At 36.0% G+C, this 19,110-nt stretch overlaps 1 protein-coding gene and 1 non-coding gene across 5 annotated transcripts in view; one reads left to right on the top strand and one right to left on the bottom strand.

The window, feature by feature from the left end:
• Positions 1–791: 791 nt before the first annotated feature.
• LOC115443328 overlaps positions 792–19,110 on the bottom strand; it is a 60,418-nt gene continuing 42,099 nt past the window's right edge. For all 4 annotated transcript variants that reach the window (XM_030168683.2, XM_030168685.2, XM_037444499.1 and 1 more), the window contains one exon: positions 792–4,049. In XM_030168683.2, coding sequence (XP_030024543.2) covers positions 834–4,049 — 3,216 coding nt within the window. In that variant the 3' untranslated portion in view covers positions 792–833. The remainder of the gene's footprint in view (positions 4,050–19,110) is intronic.
• Positions 13,614–13,686, top strand: Trnak-cuu. The gene has a single exon. It is a non-coding gene; the product is annotated as a tRNA-Lys (tRNA).

The following is a 19,110-nucleotide window of genomic DNA, read 5'->3' as shown; positions in this document are numbered from 1 at the left end:
ATTCGCAAAGCAACGAAGTATTATAATTATCATGGAACTGCATCTGCATTTGTCGGTGGCTTTCCGCGCTTTAGACAGAAAGTGGGGCACCCCAGTGGACCTAGACACAACTGGTGAGACAGCTACTTGTCTGCCAGCTGTAATAGACAGATCAACTACTACATTTTCTTCAGAAGACTTCCTAAAAGCAAGAAGGCCAAGGCCGAAACCCTACTCCCGCACTCAGGAGCCAAGGAAACGGAAAATAAATATCAAGAGAAACGACTCGTTTGGTGACATCTCCTCAACAAGATTACCTAGTTTGGACGATGTGGAGTGTAATTCAGATTTTATTGACGAAGATACTTTCATAAAGAATCTTATTGAAGAAAGGCTTCAGGATGAATTCGACAAAAAATCTGCTAGTTCTATGACATCGTTGCTGTCGATTTTCAATGGAAAGAAGTTGACTGTATTTAGGCAGTTTAAGAAGAGTGCTGTTGCGTACATTGAGAAGTGTAAGAAGGATAGAAATTAATAATAATTACACGGACTCTGAGCACATTATATAGAAAGAAAGAAAAGAAAATTATTTTCTAAATATAACAATATTAACCTATGTTAACCTATTTGTAAGATATTATTTATTTTGTGTGTTTGTACAGTGATTTAGACATAATAAAACAAGGTTTTTGAACATTAAATATTTTTTAATTGAAAATAACTAGATATAATCGAATATGTACAATAATATAAATACAAGAATACATTATTATTATGTCGGCAAGTTTCATTATGTTACAATAAATAAAATTTTAACATTTCATTCAAAAACATTATGCAATACACATGACTTAAACATAAGGTTCAAAGTATTTAATAGCAGTCGTCATAGGTTTTTCGTTGAGTTTGTTCGTTGTTAAAGAATTTTTGACTCTCATCTTAACGTCTTTTGGCTTCAAGACGTTTTTGTGGTTTGCGCTCGGTGGTCTCATAAGATAGTTCTTGCTGGGTGTGAAAATGGACTTCGAACTAAGGCCAGAGGTCTCCAAAAAGAAGTCAAATGAGCCTTTCATTTTAGGAGCAGTTTTCTCTTGATTATTTAAAACCATTCTAGGTTCGCATTTGACAGTATTGTAGGATCCACTGTTGCTGCCAGACGAGTTGCTCGACTCAATATCCGAATTTCTCACCGATTCAGTCTCTAAATTTTCTATATTCGAAAGGAGATCAGGTTTGTTTGAAAGCTTAGCGTTCTTTGAAGAGCCTTTGTTCGATGATGTATCTTGGTTATCAAGGGTGATATCTTTGATTTCGCCATTATTTTTAATATTGTGCTGTTTTTCCTTGTCGGTTACACTAGTAACTTGCTCAGTAATAACATCAGACATAGAACCATCGCTGCTACCAGAGCTTATACGATATTCCTCAGCAACAATACTGCCGAGTTCGTCATCTATTTTAAATTCTTCAAAATTCTGAGACAAATCAAACTTATCGATATCTTCAAAATATTCAGCCTTATGTATCTCCGCATTAGGTTGAATCTTGTCAGCTCCACGGTTAAACTGGTGGTCTAATTCAGTTAAATTAATCTGCTTTCCGCCTATCTTTCCGCCTTTATTAATCTCAGACAAAATAGAAGACACTGTATTTCCCATTTGAATTGAAGCGCGAGGGTCCAATTTCGGTTGCAGTGGGTGCATGGTGAAATTATTTAGGTAACTGTCTGTGGTTTTATGGAATGAAATATTTTGATCTTCATTCGGCTTATCGTCCTCATCTGGAATGATGATCTCAGTGACTTGTGGGAGTTTAGGTATATCTTTATCGCTGATCTTGTTTTGGATCCTTGGCAAAGATACCACTTTAGCCACACTGTTTCTCTGACCTATCGCATGCATCGGGTACTGTTCATTGTGAATCTCCACCGTTGGCTGTGTGAGCAGCAACTCTCTTTTACAAGTGCTGACTACTGGAACATTTATCTCTGAAATGGAGCAGTAGTCCGGTTCTACATTGTTAACAGTTGCCACTTGTCCCACTTTTCTCATCTTAACGTCTGCAACCCGTTGAATAGCCGCAACGGCTTCAGAGTCTAACGGTTCTGTCGTCGACTTGACGGCATTTTCAGCCTTCCATTTAGCTGAAAGATTCTTTGGTTTAGGCGGCAGTGCAGGAGGAGTTCGTGGCACTTTTCTCTTATTGAAAATTTTCATTGTGGCGGAATCACTATCAACATTCTTTTCTAACATACTATTATTATGACGACTTTCTATGGTGGCAGCGATGTTTTTCACAATAGAGCCCCTGATTTTCGGTACATTAGATTTCTCACTAGAGTTAACTGAGCGCGGTAGTGGCACAGGTTTAGTTTCAGTCGATTTCGTAACAATAGGCTCGTATTCATTACTGTAAATGCTTTGCACTTCATATTGAAACCCTTGTGCAGTATTTGGTACTTCGTAGGAATGTTCAGAAGCAGTTTCTAAACTGAACTTCACGATTTTATTAAGTCTTTTATCAGGTCGTGGTAATGATTGAGTATTGTTTGGTCTCAGTTTATCATCATATGAAATACTGTTCAATGTTGAGAATTGAACGCGTTTTGTTGTAGCCTTAGGGCTAGGCGTTTCGCTTGACTTAGAATTATCGTTGCTGCTATCATCTAACGAATTTTGTAATAATATTTGATTGACACATTCCAATACTGGATTATTCTTGTATATTTCATTTGTGGGGCATTCATCGGCGTCACTTGTGCTGGCGTACCAATTCTCATTAATTTCTGCAGTTGCTGCTTGCTTGTTCAAACTTGACTCTATGTTATTGTTTTTATCATCATATCCAGTACCAAACATCTCGTTGTTAGTGTGTTTCAACATACTATTGCATAAAATTTCGTTCTTAGCTGACACTACATCAGCAATAGGTTGTAACCTATCATTATAGCCAACAGTTAAGAGGTCGTCGGCCGACTTTGATTTATTGCTCAGAGACAAGCTTTGCTCCAGACAGTCAGTTTCTTGTTCCTGATCACTGACGTTACAGTACCACGGCTTTTCGGTCTTCTCATCATTAAGAACATTGTTCAAGAACAATTGCCTGTTCGCCTTTATTTCATCAGAACCCTGTCTTTTTATACCATGTATCCTTTCCATTTTGGTCGAATAGGTTTTTTCGGAGTCACTGGTATTATTCTCGAGTTGTTTTTTAGCAGCTTCGCCGATGAGTTGATCGATTTTTAACGATGCTCTTCTTATGTCATTCGCTATTTGGCTTGCCGTAATATCATTGTCATCTTGGTTTACTTGGTAGCTCATGCTTAGACATTCTTCTGCACTGCTGCTATTATTAACCTGGTTGTTGTAACATTTTTGAAGATTATCAGCGTACTTATTATTCTTTCTTCCGGAATATTTTCTGGACCGTCTGAACACATCTCTCCTTACAAAAGCTTGTTTATTCTTAATAAAAGTTCCCTTGCTGCTAAGGCTTGCATTGTTACCTTCCTCACTGGAACTAGTATTACCGTACACTACGTCAGACTTCGGCAACTGGAAGCTCTTACTTAACCTAGTATTTTTTTGGAAAACCGGTGGCGAATTTCTTTCACGATAACTGCAGCTCCTTACAAAAGTGTTCTGGAACCTCGAATCAGTGCTCTCTAAACTCTGGAATTCCGGATCAGTCTCAATGTTAGTTTGTTCACTCGTGAAACCGAGGAGTTGTTGGCAATTACTGCAGTACGACTTCCTGGCTTTGAGCTTTGCTATTTCTTCTTGCTGTGATTTTATGATTTTCTCTTTTTGTTGCAACGCGACGTGGATTTGTTTCTGTTCTCTGGTGAGGCGGGACTCCAATAAAACTAGTGAACGTAGTACTAAGGCCAGCTGGTCTTTTCTGAGCTTCCTTTCTTGCGCTGTCTCTTTGCCCCGAGCCGCGAGGGCTTGATTGGCTTCGACGAGCTGATGCCGCTGTTTGAGCACTGACTCTGACTGCTGCTGCAGAGCGTTCCTCACAGCATCTAACTCGCGCCGGAGCTCCATCGCCTCTGAGCTGCTATCCATCTGTAAATAAATAAAAATATGTCAATAAAGCATCCATTAAAAATAATTAATAGAAATGTTGACATTCAGACTTGAAAAGTCACCTTCCAACACAAATGAAATGTCAAGAACGATTGAAGCACGATTGAAAAGGACTTAATGTCTCCAATGACGATGCGACTTTGTGAATGCATAAAGATTTCTTAATGATCGCTTTCGATTTATTGATGACAATGTTTCCTTTGAACAAAGTCCACGGCGCAATAGTGGGCCAACTGGGTCAGCGGTCAACAAGTGTATCAGCTGTAAAAATAATGAATGCGGCGTCTTTGATTTCGACAGATTGCAAAAACGAATTGTAAACACGTTGATTTTAATTTCATACATGTACTAAACGATAAAGTAAACACTACTTCCTTAAAAACAATATCTTCGATGGAAATATTAGCTTTGATTAACATATATTTTCCGTTGTTATTATTTACGTATAATTAATTGATAAGCTAATTACATAGCAATCATATGATAAATCAGTAAACAATGTTTGCTTGCGATGTTGAAATAATAATAAAAAGACCTTTGCCTACTGAAAATATTTAGAGAATAATATTTATTATTTATGTTCACAAGTTTGCTATTCACTGAAAAATCGTAAGATGTCACCATAACAACACAATATGACCCTTTACGCGATATGTCGGGAGAAAAATAGGATAGTTAAATATTGATCAGAAAATTCATGCAAATCACGATATCTTCATTATTTTTGTGTCACCAAAATTTACAATAAGTGTTTAAAACATTATCAGTAAAAGATATCGTCTTAAGTCTAGACTTTTAAATTGGCATCTGCGCACCATTTTCCATCGATAAATTGCAAATTTCAATTTGTAATTCATTTCCAACTATTGAATGAAACACAAACATCGCATCTAAAAAGGCACTGGCGTTTTCATTAAATATGATATACATTGAACATTTCGAAACACATTGCACTGAAGTGTTTACCATACAAAAGGCGAGCAAATGTATTTGAACACGTGCCGCGATAATAGAACCGTGGTGTATTAGTAATAAGTTACAGGCTACCACTCGTTAGCGATAAGAACCCGGTAAGCGCTAACGGTAAACACTGATAACATACAAACGCTACAAGCATTTCATCGATCGCTCCACAACTTTTCGATCTTTAAGGTCATGTTTGGGAGTTCGATAGCTTTGTGTGGGCTTAGTCACGTATTTACAAAGGTGATGTGTCGGTCAGATTTGTCAATATTGGGTATATCAATAGCTACACCATAACACGTGAACACTTGTTTTCTATTATTACACCAAAATACTAAAATAGATGAAACAAATAGGTAAGTAAATTAGAAATCAGCGAAAACGACGACTTAGCATATCTCAAGTTACGAATCTCGTTTCGTTTGAATCTCTCGATCTCCTTACCTGAAGATCTAAGTAAGTAAATTAGTAAAAGTTTCATCCGTACTGAATTCTAAATTCTAATTTAAAAGTCGGTCGCTAATTAAACTGGTATAATTCTTGTAGGCCGACGATAGGAGGCGACGGTCGTTGACACGTGATAGCGGGGAAGTGACGGACAGAACGACAAAACAATAGATATTAGACACTATTAATAGCTTGACACGTTTGTCGATCGCGTGAATTCCGAAGAACGTCGGGTGTTGGCGTAGGACGTGGTCGAATCAAGGTCGGAGAAATATAATCCGCTGATTAAATGTAGGTGCTAAAACGCAGGTACTTATGTACTTAATTACTGTTAAGTTATATTAAGTTTACTAGTTAACATTGGCTGAAATACTACAATTGTAAATGATGTCATTAAGTAAATTCCTAATTGCCCGTTATACTTATTTAACGACCAGTATACAAGTAGGTATTTATTCTACTAGGTATCATTATTTTTTTATCGTTTTAATATCATTGACTGGTACATTGATACGAATAACAAAGTAATAGGAGAAAAAAGGCAAAGAAAACGTTTTGCCAACAAAGAAATTCACGAAAGGGCAAAACCATTTTAAGCAAGTAAATGGTCAGTCGCAAGTAGCAGATGCAATTATACTAACACGCGCCCACGCCAAACCGTGAATCTGGGAAAATCGAAAGTGGCTACCGGACCATTTAGGGTCTATTGTGTTTCTCTCCAATTCGTTCTTGTTAGAAACTCATTTCAGATATAAATTCGTGGACATTGTTCGAAAGCCATTTTGCTATTATTTGCCTTTAATATAAAATTGAAACGGAATCTTGTCTGTATAATAAAATACTTTAAAAAATATGCCTTTACATCATCTGTTCGTGTCCCAATTATGCTAAAGCCGCTGGGTATACTTTAACGGGTTAAAAGTCAAAAAGAATTTAGATCGGGTTGATTGCAACTGAAGATAAAAACTGCTCTTAATTCAGCGATTTTATAGTTCAATAAAGATTTACGCAGTAAACCACATTCTGAATCCACGTTTCCCTGAGGTACGGTCGCTGCTAAGAGCCAGTTTGCTATTAAAATTGAAGGATCAAATTTTTACACCGCATGAGCTGTTTGCGGTGACAATTTATCGGAGTCCATTTCTATCGAAGTGAGGTTATCATGAATTCAATCTTCCGGGCTATTCAATTTCTCGTTTGATTTATATGTTCCAAAGGCATTACTATCTTTGGGTATCGGATCGTGTTTAATGCTTACTTGTTTATGGTGGGAGTGTTAGAGGCTGGTAATTATAACCTTTTTTGTAGCGAAGACGACTTGTGTTCGTGCATTCGAAGTTATGTTTTGCAGTTTAGATTTTGTTTATTTTCTTTTTAACGATGTGCTTCCTAGGGTCAAAGTTATTTTATGTCTTAGAATTCTTGTTTAAAGGTACCATAGAGAAATTTAATGATTGAATTTTATTTCTAACTACAAAGAAACCTTCTATCATATATATCGCATATGTAGTTTTTCATTACAGGAACCAAAAGTATTGCAATCATATTTTTTAGAATAAAGGCAATTAAAATAACACAGGAAAGTATAGTTCCAATCAACTCTCGAAACAATAATTCACTTTCCAAAAAAATATCAACATTTTTTTAATTTAGGAATTTTAGGAAATAAGTATTTCCTAAAATTATTTCAGAAATCATTTCTTTTTTAATTTGTTTGTATTTATTTCACTTATGCGCCTTGGTATATTACCACTGTAAGCTTTAGTGATACTTCATTGATTTATAAATACATAAATTCAATCTAACGGTGTAAGGGCTGCACCATCGTTAAACATCTACAAAACTACACAACGAGGTATTAAATCAACGGATTAAGGTCAAGTCGGCCGTTCGTACTCATGACATGTTCATTTCGTTTGTTATGTAAAACCTTTTGTCTAGTGTGGGATGATGGAACTGCTAAAATATGTTTCCTACGTTCGACATTTATGGGCTTACAAAAAGATTCTGTGTTAAGACTGCCATATTTGGATGTGAAGATAAACTAGAAATTTCCAAATTAGGTTTCGGGTTTCTTTGAATGGTGGATCGAATGGGTTTGGAATACTTTGTCCACACGAGGCTCTTGTATTTATTTAAACCTGGTGACAAAATTAGTACCACAAGTAAGTACGTATAGGAGATATTTCAGGATTACTAAGTTATTTAATTATTTTAATTCTAAAGAGATGGTTATATGAGCTGAATTGTACAGACTTGGTTACTAAATCCAAGCTCATGGTATGGTAATAAATTTAAACCCTGTTTGTCTCATAACTAACCATATCTGCGGGGATATACTTAAACAAGTATATAGGGTTAACGTCGAAAGTTAAATAGGACCTATAGACATAATATTCTATATAGCACATAAACATAAATTGAAACCTAAGTGGTAACATATGTAAACATAAATATTTTACGCACGTTATAAATCGTATAGCTATATCGTTAATTATGGAACCGGAGAAGGCTGTGTAATAATAGTAGGTGATAAATGTTCACTTGAAAACGCACTACAAGGTTTTGCTGCGGTCGGATTTGTATTACACTTGCGCTTGCGCACGTTGATGACATATTTTTTATATGGAGCGTTAAATCATGCGTTTATACGTTTGTTACTTATTATATATCTGTATTATTGTTCGAATAATTATTGTAATACAATATAGTTGGAATATATTGAGTTACGACTGACATTTAGTTCAATAATTATTGAAATAGTTAACGCTTTCTGACTTTTCAAGTATAACAACTATCATATTAATAATTGCGCATTATAAGTATTACATTTAAAAGTAAAGAGTTTTAAAATATTTTTTTAGATATATATTCTCTGGAAGGTATTGCCAACTAAAATTAAATAATCAGAACAAAGACAATCTAATACAAGGAATACTAAAAAGGTTCATATTTTTTTTTACAATTAGTAAGTTCTGCCAGAGAAACAAATAATCATGGTTTATAAAAAATTTTTTGCGGCATTACTATGACGATCAACAATTTTTAGGCTGTTTCAAGACATATTAATACAATAAGTATCATTGTTGCTTATCTTAATAATTTGAATACAGATACAACATTTATTATGCTGGTTGTTTAACGGTCCATTTCCTCTGCCCACGACATCTGCCGCCGTCAATTGACCAAACAGCGTTGCGTTCACAATTAAACTGTATTCAGTAACACGTTCATTATGCGGTACAAGCGCATCCTAATAATATCTCGTTACATGAATTAGAGAGCATCATTCGCCTTTGTCGGCGAAAGGGTAAGCAGAAATAGTACACAGTGAATACTGAGTTTCTACAATAGGTCATCCGCCGCGCTTGTGCACATATTGGAATTTTGGACCTACAGCGTATTTCAATACTTGACATAAGAGTATATCCTAGAGGTTAGGCCTTCTTTTTTTTTTCAAGCTAAGCACGCTCCCAATAGACCATGGAAAGCATCAAGTGTATTTAAATATTACTTTACATGGAATCAAAGTATCACATTCGTCGATTGGCATACTATGAACTATCTATAAGTGTTAATCAATGAATATGCTCCAATAAATATAAAATTTCAATCGACAAATTTCAAATAATTCAGAATTTCTTTGTAATTTAACGCCGATCGTCGTGAAATCGATTGCAATGGCCTCGTTAAGTGGACACCGTGGTGGCAGCATCTCGACAGTGACTATTTATTGAATTACTTTGTGGTATTAAGAACACGAGACGGTATTAGTTACCAACAAGCTTGTTGATATACAATTTGTACTAGAGGATTTTTGAACGTAGTTGTATGAAGTTTACGTCTTATAATATTATTTCTGGTAAAGAACATTAATTTATTAAATTTATAATTTTTTGATGCTAAAGTTTGTTTTAGAGAAGCATTTAAAAATATTAATAATTTGAGATACATACGAATTCTTGAACATTACAAATGCTACATTACATCAAAATACCGCATTCATTAAATTCATATTGCGTGTTGCTTCAATTTCTCTTGGATTCTTTACTAATCAAGTACAAGATCAACAAATAAATTTTCACGTTATAACTATATTTACGCAGAGAATCGCCGAACAACCGTTACCAATGAATAAAATACACCGCATCTAATCTATTTCGACTTAGTACAACATAAAGTAGATCACCTTGGCTACGTTTTCGCCCTGTTCCAACGGTCTTCGCGCTTATTTTAAGATAATTTAATTCTCTTGTTTTGCGTTTTGTGTACTTCCAATTCTCAATGTTCAGATCAATGCTTCCCGACAAAAAACATGGTTAGTATAATGTGTATAGAAATACGAGGTGCTTATTATGTTCATAACCGATTCAAGTCGGAAGACAGTTCTTGTGAAGGTTTAAGTCATAATCATTTAACAAACTATTACTTTTATGAAAACAACTTGAATAATCAGGTAACCGTTAATTACTGCATTGTACTAGAAATTATTCAATACACTCACAACACCTTTGCATGCGTTACCGCTGCCCCTATATACTCCCTTGCCTATCCCTCTTCCAGCCCCTATGACACATAGGGGTCTTTGTTTTATGTGACCCCTAGCAATTGTTTTAATTCTTTTGTTTATAGCTATTTATTTTAAGGAGGGTTTGAAAATGCTTTGTCGAGTTCTTTCCTGACAGTTTAAGCAGATCAAGTTGCTTCCGAATAAGGGCCAAAAGGAAGCGTGGTGGAAAATATATCCCATTTTTTTTACTATGTGCTGCAACCCTCGTTAATATAAAATTCCATACAGACTATATTGACTTATTAAGTTACGCAGACGCTGTTAGCTTGTCGAGAAACTTAAAGGTACTATAAAATTTAGTTGTTTCAGTAACTCCAGCAGCTGCAGTTCATAGAAGTGTGGTGATTCTCAGCAAGTTGACAGCGTGCGCGGCACTTAAACTAACAAGACCCATTTGAAGACAACAGGTCCCCACCTTCTAACCAACCGTGGTAAAGCTTTGATATTTGACAATAAAGCATTGTTCCGATCGACAAACGTTGCTTTCACTGACCCGCCGTCGTATGATGAGCGATTATGTCACAATAAAAACGGAACTGACATAAAGTAATTGCTGATATTTATGCACAATGCGTTCTATCAGTTCTCAAATCAATCATAATTGAGCAATTTGTGGTTTTTTATTAGCCGTTGTTCTTTGTTTATATTCGTTTATATTATATTCGTTTCGTAACTCTGTGGAAAGCCTTCACCAATTTCTTATGATTAGGGTTTAGTCTTTAATTATCACCGTCTACGAGGGTTTAATGGATTGCCAGAGCCTCGTCTGTTCGTTGTCAGTGCCGCACCATATGTATGTGGGACGTATCTGAATTCCGAAGATATCAACAGTCTCAGCAGGTCATAATATTAAAAATTAAAATGAACAATTCAGGTATTTAAGAGTTTAGTCAGAAAATAGCAGAAGGCTAGGCTAGCGATATGGTCTAGATAACGATTAAATTATTGGCGATTGAGGAAAACCTATAATTTAGTTGTTGCAATATCTAAACTAGATTTAGTCACTGTCCGTTGCACATTTCTAAGAATCGTAACAACAGTATTTTGTTTCTCATGTAACTCATCTGCCGCGCCACAGGGAACCAAAAGAAATTCAACTCGTTTTTAATGGCGACTAAAAATTAGAATGAAATTCCAGCAATAAAACTAGACAGAAATGGATAAAAGTAACATTTATGTGATTTGCTACATACAACTCTAGAACTTCAACATCAGCCCTGTATTATATACTGTCCCACTCTTGGGCACGGGCCTCCTCTACTACTGAGAGAGATTAGGCCTTAGTCCACCACGCTGGCCTAGTGCGGGTTGATAGACTTCACACACCTTCGAAATTCGTATAGAGAAATTCTCAGGTATGCAGGTTTCCGCACGATGTTTTCCTTCACCGTTAAACCAAGCAATAATTCACAAAGAATACACACTTAATTTTTAGAAATGTCAGAGGTGTGTGCCCTTGGGATTTGAACCTGCGGACATTCGTCTCGGCAGTCCGTTCCACAGATGAATGCTTACAATATTCCAGTAAATGTCAATCGGTAAACATCTTATTTTGCGGGAATAAGATTTCATACTTAAAATTAAAATGACAAGAGGTGCGTTTTATATATTCCATGTCTTCAAACAGCAATGAAACATTGTTATAAAAGGCAACTGGCAGTGGCGTGAAATTTTCCAAAAAGGAACCCGACACAACATATAAGTACTAATATGCATAAATGTCTGCAAATCGTCCTAATGATAATTAGTTCTACCTAAAGGGAAGCCGGAATTGGGTTATATGGTTACTTCACCACTGGCAACTACTGTATAGTTTTTAATAACTTAAAATACACCCTGGCTGCCTCGGTGGCGTAGTTGTATTGCATGTCCGGTACAATAGCGCTCTGAGGTCCTGGGTTCGAATCCCGGGTCGGGCAAAGTGATATTTGGGTTTTTCTGCTCAGTATCAGCCCGGAGCCTGGAATTTGTGCCCGATATGGCGATAGGCTCGCCCCCTATCACATCGTGGGACGGAACATACTTGGCGAAAAGTGGGTGCCCTAGTTGCGCCTCTGCATACCCCATGCGTGATGTTATGTATGTATGTAAATACACCCTATACTACTTCAAAGCTGCTATTAAAATTAACAACAATCACGTCACATCTTTGAGAATCAGTTACACGTACAACTAACTTAACATTCTACATCAGTGTTGAGTTAACGTTATCACGTATATTTTTACCATCCTCACATTCGACATTTGGTGACGCGACCTTGCCGCTCAGTTTTGTGGTCACCGCGTGTCATTACCGCGCTGAGTCACCGATCGAGATGTGGTCACGGCCGCTCGCTCGATATTAATGATGTCTTGACAGTCGACGACCGCGTGCCGGAAGGAAGACCGGCAATACGTTTGTAACTTTGTATGGCTTTTCAGAATGCTTAATGAGGGCTATAATTACATTTTTAAATGTTAATAATATTAATTGCGAGATATGTGGTATTATTACTGGTGCGACCTTGTATATTTATTTAATTTTATTTATTTTAGTGGTTTAAACATCATTAGCCATCTTGGATGCTTCTGCAATCTCCAGTCTCAATAGTCGCATATCCGATGTCCTTGCCTAGTAAAGGTGCAATAGTCAATGGGTACGTTATTTTTTACAGTGACGTCACTAGATACTATATACATTTTTTATAATAGCGCAACAAAGGACAATGCACGTAATAATAAGTATGTTGCAGTTCAAATTGCGGACGCACGACATGCGTGAGCGATTCACGACGGTTGGTTATCAGTTATTACCATAACATAGTAGGTGCTTCCTCGTTAAGTTGTACTTACTCTTTATCTACAGTGCGGGATTTATATTTTTTATTAGTATAGGCTATTTTATTTCCGCCGTCCCATGTAGGTAAGTTTATGTAGGTATGTATGTAGGTTTCTAAAATACTTTATAGTTTTCCGTTTGTTTGTATTATGGAAGGCACTAAAGTTTAATAAGTGAATAATCAATTCAATCGAGTGAGCGTCCTCTGAAATCTGTCGCCTCTAAGAGGCTGCTCCTCATAGGTCGCTGCCTATTTACAAATCCAGAATTGCTCACGTACAGTTTTGACAAGGAACCATGAAACAGCAGCAAGGTCGCTTAAAGCATCAAATATTTATATTCGAACAAGGAAAAGTCACTTCACTGCGCTATGAAGTGCAAAAAAATATCGATAATTTGGAATTATTGGATTTGAAATTTGTCTTAGGGTTATTGTGCAATGCAGTTCTTTATAAATCAAACACCAATAGGCATATGGCGCCGTTCGAACAATAAAAAAATCGAGAAGGGTAATCCAACAATAGCGAATTAACTTGTCACAATGGGTTAAGTATCAGCTTATTATGAAGTTCAGTGTAAGACATCGTATACTAAACTTACAATACTGTTTATTAAAATGAAGAAAGCAGAATAACCTTGAACGTAGCTTTCGCGTCGCCCACGCGTTACTCGCTTCGGACAAGGTAATACAATTTTAATTATATCGTACAGGAATATAAATAGTTATTTCGGAAGCAGTCTTCAAGCCCGGCTAGCTCAGTCGGTAGAGCATGAGACTCTTAATCTCAGGGTCGTGGGTTCGAGCCCCACGTTGGGCGAAAAATGTTTTTATTTTTTGAATTTTAATTTTATTTCCAAACCTTCAACACAATTCAAAAGAAAGACTTTATTACACCGTTTGGAGTAAATTGGCGTAAAAAATGTTTTGCGATAAACTTCTCAAGGTTAAGCGATAAGATATAAAAATAAATATCTGCACGTGATACAGTTGCGATTTTCTATTTATAACCGTTTTCTTTAAAACACGTAATTTACAAATATGTATGTGCTTATTTGTTATTACAATATAAGTACTAGGTTATTTGTCGTTAAAGTAGAAAATATATATTTGTGACGGCAATTGTTCAATATTAAATTTATCTTATAACAATATTGAATTCATGTTTTATTACTTATTAATATATGTATTCTTCCTTTGTTGTAAGAATTAGGTTCTTAGCAATAAATTATAATCTAGCCTATTACCTATTTTAATATAATAAAAAAATATTCATAGTAATTATTATAATTAATTCATTTCACTCTGTTCGCACATTGGTTCGTTTGCATCCGTGCCACACGATTTGAATCCACAAAAAGTTTTTACACCAGTAGAAATCTTAAATAAATTAATCAGCAATTACTGGACGTACTTAAACGGAATTTCTTAACTTTTAAACTAACAACATTGACCCAGATATACTGAGAACGTACAACTTTCTCAACAGCAAATCACGATGTTATATTATCATAAAATGTGTAGCAATTTTTAATACAAATAATGTCTGCACACAGCGGACGATCAAGGAAAGAGTGTAATTATCGATTAATGATATTGACCTGTATTCGATACATCGAGATCGTTATCGATAGTTCGATAAAGGAATTAATCACAACACTAATGGTTGTTAGTTATAAATCATTGAAACTTTTACTAATCGTGTAATTAAAACATGGAGTTATTGGTCTAGTTATGTGGTGATAGCATTAACAGTAGAGTCTTAGGAGTATATTCCAGTACTATTAAAAACTAAAGGGAGCCGTATAATTGCAAGCTTCGGATTACTTGATTGTATAGAAATATTCGGTATAAATAAAATACAGGGAATGTATTTGTATTCATATACTACACTTATTTTTATAAGAGTAATATAATTTTCTTTATTAATTAAGAGTGCTAACGGAGGGCGTGTGCGGAGTGGGAGCAGGAAGCGTCGAGGGAGGGTGGAGAGTCGGATTATTAGACATACAAAACTATTGAGGTGCCGAATTTATAATACTGTATTTGGTACTCTACCTGCCGAGATTGAGATTATTGACTGATGTTGGATTAAACATTTGGGTTTTTCTGCTCAATATTAGCCCGGAGTCTGGAATTTGTGCCCGATATGGCGATAGGCTCGCCCCCTATCACATCCTGGGACAGAACACATTCGGCGAAAAGTGGGTGCCTTGGTTGCACCTCTGCATACCCCTTCGGGGATAAATGCGTGATGATGTGTGTGTGTGTTGAATTAAACGGGTCACTGTTAGTAAACTTCGGGTCTAAACCAGCTCGGAGTGATGTAGAAAGGCTTAGTAGTAGTTACGATTGGACAGTCGCCTGATTAGTAAGTGTTAGAATTTTGACTGCTTCGGTAGCGTAGTGGTATTGCGTACGCGTGCGAATACGACTATCGAATTGAGGTCCTAGGTTCGAATCATGGCGCGGGTCGGGCCAAAAAGATTGTGATTGGGTTTTTCAATCTTAAAAACTACTCAAAGCTAGCTAGCTAGTCAGGAAGTTGGAGGTGTGGTACCTCCGTGACTCGGAAAGCACGTAAAGCCGCTGGTCCTGCGCCTGATCTCTCTCTGAGAGTGCATCTTTGTATTGCGTACACACTTATGCCCTATATCTTCTCTGTACCAGGTTGATTTCCGCTGAAATTGGATTAGGTATCAGGCAAACTTCATAGTGTTACCCAACCTGGAAATCAAACCCATGGCTTCTCTGTCGACAATACGTTGCCGACAGATTTGACTCTATATATGAAATAGTTTATTAGACGAATAATTATGTTTAAAGAATATTCAGTTATGTTTTTTTTACGATAGCCCTAAACAACCTTTCCAAGTGCTCAATGTTATATAATACTAGTTACCCAATAGCAATGAGATATTTTTATAAAACCATGAGAGATTTAATTTATAATCATTGTGGTCTGTTTTGTGTATTGCAATATAGTCATTATGCTAAATAATGTTAAGACCGTTTTTGACATCTAAAAGCGTGTTCAGATAATGGACTATTTTGAGATCAGTTTGATTTGATTGATGTCGATTTATAGTCTATACATAAAGTTAAAAAAATAATTTAATTTTTACAATTAATATATATTATTCAATCCATGAATTCTAATATAATGTTTTTTTGAAGAGACATTGAAAACTCAGAAGAAACTCACATCATTTGGAATATTCTCTTAGCCGTGCTATGATAAAAAAAACTTTCTAGTCACATATCCAGTCTTGGACACGTATACAAACTGCGTATGGTAATCAAGCAAAGGTAACTCGAGTACAAGTAAACCACTGAAGATAACAGTACCTCGTGCAATCGGGAGCACATCTTGTTGACTTATAAAATTATAAAACCGCCAGACTGGATCGTGCGATTTTACGCTGCCGTAACTTTATGGTAGTTATTCCGTTTATATTTAATAATATCAGCCCTGCCTTAAATATATTTCTACTTTTTGGCACGGGCCTCCACTGCTATGGAGATGCCTTAGTCCTCCACACTAGTCTAGTGCTAATTGGCAAACTTCACATACCTTTAAAATTCTTACACAGAACATTTTAGGTAAGCAGGTTTCCTCACAATATTTTTCTTCACTTTTAAAGCAAGAGATAGTTCATAAAGAATAAACACATAACATTAGAAAAGTCAGAGGTGTGTGCCCTTACGTTCTAAACCTACGGCCATTCGTCTGGACACTCCGTTCCACTCCAAGCCAAAGCCAAGCCAACCAAGCCAACTACATTTAACGCGGTTATAAAATTTTAAGTAATGGTTATTTTTGTACCTGGATTTTAAAATACTTTATGCTATTATTAATACTTCAATAAAAATCATAAGTCATAAGTATGTCTGTCGTTATACCTAGGTACAAAACAACTTATAGAAGTAAGACTTTTTTAATTTAGTTTATAATTTTTAGGCCAGCCCAACCGTTCTAACCTATTTAGGTATGTAAGTACAACTTATATAGGGCTAGTATTAATAACCTAACGGTTCGTAACAAGTTTTTTTATACGGTAGTCGAACCTTCTTTTTGAACAAACTCGTTACCTAACTAAGATCATCAATCATTACTTTTCTAATTGGATTGATGTTTTGTAAACTTAACATTCTTTATTTCAAGTTAGATTATCACACGGCTAGTTAGGGCTGTCAACGATGATCAATAAAGAGATACAATTAATTGCTTTCTCGTCACCGACAGTATATTTATAACGAGGTAATCAGAAACATCTCGGAAATATATTTTCGAACCATTAATGTATGGTTATTGATATTTGGGAGTAAATGGAAGATAAGGTTCTTATATCTGCCATACAAATTTCGAAGACATTTTTTTCGTTTTTTGATTCATATAAAATATATATTTTTTATTGACAACCCTATTGGAAACGACTGAAGCAGCTGTCACGGCAACCATCTAGCCCGTCTCGGACGTTAGACGCTGAGCTGGCGCCACTGCCCACCGGCGGAATGTTAATTAAATCCACCGACGAAGGCAAAAAACAAAAGGTCATGCGGCACGCGCCGGCGCACATCGCCACCGCCGATAATCTCTTCATGTGATGCAAAAAAACGTAGTGCCAACCCTAGGTGGATGTCACGCAGTAAGGAGAAAAAATATGGTTCCTTTTCTTTATTTTTGCTATTTTTAATGTGGAATAAAGTTATCGCAGAAAAATATTGTAGGTATAGAAGATTGCCTGTGCTGTTAAGATTGAAACGTTTTAAGAGTAAAAAGATAAGCCTTCATTCCTTTGAAAGTTTATAGCCACTTAAATCAATCTGTTAATAAGAAAAACACTAGTATGAAATACAATTATTATAAGGTTATAAAAGATTTTTTAAAGTAACTATGAAATTAGGCAAAAATATTTTGTAACGATTGCTACATCTACATACAAACCAATATGGCTAAATTTAATGTAATATATTGTTAACCCTTTCTCTGCAAAACCATCTGGTGTTCATAATTATATCCACACTTAATATTCTAATTAAGAATTTACCAAAAAATTAAGTACAAAACTGAGAAATAATAAAGAGCGCTACCCTCTTAGTAACAGCTGGGAAGACGTACAAACGTGACCAGGTGTTCAAAGATCTTAGATAGGCATGGTATAACACGGCAATTATGGGTGTAGTGCATTACCATATTATCCAGGTGTTAATATACTTGTAGTTTTGGGTGGTGAGTTTATAATTTATAATAAAAATTATGTCATTTCCAGGTGTTTCGACATATGAATAAATCTTGAGACTCGAGACTCGGTCAATGAGAATTCTTGATTCATTTGGATGTATTTCTCCATATAGAAAGAACAATATCTTCTTTTCATTTTGACGTTGCTTTCTGACCTTAATCGTATAATTTTATTTGAATATCAAACATGTTATCGTAGAAGATTTCTCGCAACTTTGTTGCTATACATAAATTGAACACATACTCAATTCATTAACCTTGTCACAGGAAAAAATAAACTTTACCAACATCAACCCTAGGTAGCTAATAAAAAATCAACGAAAGCATAACTTGAGCAACGGACGCGTGGCATACAGCAAAAACAACTACATAATAGCACACGCGGGCCCGCGCGACCAACCGTGCGTGTAGTATGCAGGCGTTAACGGAACGTCTTGTCACCGTGGAGGGTTAACACGGAAAATGCCGCGTGACTCACGACCGGGAGGGTTAGCGTTAAACATTGTTCGAATTTCGAAATGATTGTTGCCTGGAAACAAAGAGTTATACACAGGACTTTCCACTGCGGTAATGGTAACAGTGATTTAGGTTATCTCGCGTTGGATTATAATGAAAACGTTTAATAATGCCGTTGTAAGTGTTTTCACTGATAATGCATTGTAGCGACAATGGTTTGGGATTATTGGATTTGCAATCAGTTGCTTCGTCAACTCCATTTGATTTTGCGTTGTTGGTTCTTGTTTCTATGCTCTGTATAAGAACTGAATCACGCGGACTCCTTCGTTTCCAATATAAAGAGAACGTTAAAGATATCAGAATGTGAATCGGTACTGACTTGACGCTAATTGTACGAAGTAATGTTATTATTGATACGAATCACGGGCAGCCATTTTAAGTCTATTCTATTTTTCATTAGAAAAATCGAAAATTTCTTAGCACTTAGTATGAAGTTTACTCATTTATGCCGTACACAATAATCTACAGCCTAATTTTCTTCCT

Source organism: Manduca sexta, chromosome 28 (assembly GCF_014839805.1).
Source record: "Manduca sexta isolate Smith_Timp_Sample1 chromosome 28, JHU_Msex_v1.0, whole genome shotgun sequence".
In the NCBI taxonomy this organism is placed as follows: domain Eukaryota; kingdom Metazoa; phylum Arthropoda; class Insecta; order Lepidoptera; family Sphingidae; genus Manduca; species Manduca sexta.
Note: the sequence above shows the minus strand (reverse complement) of the source record. Positions and strands in the feature narration are given on the sequence as shown.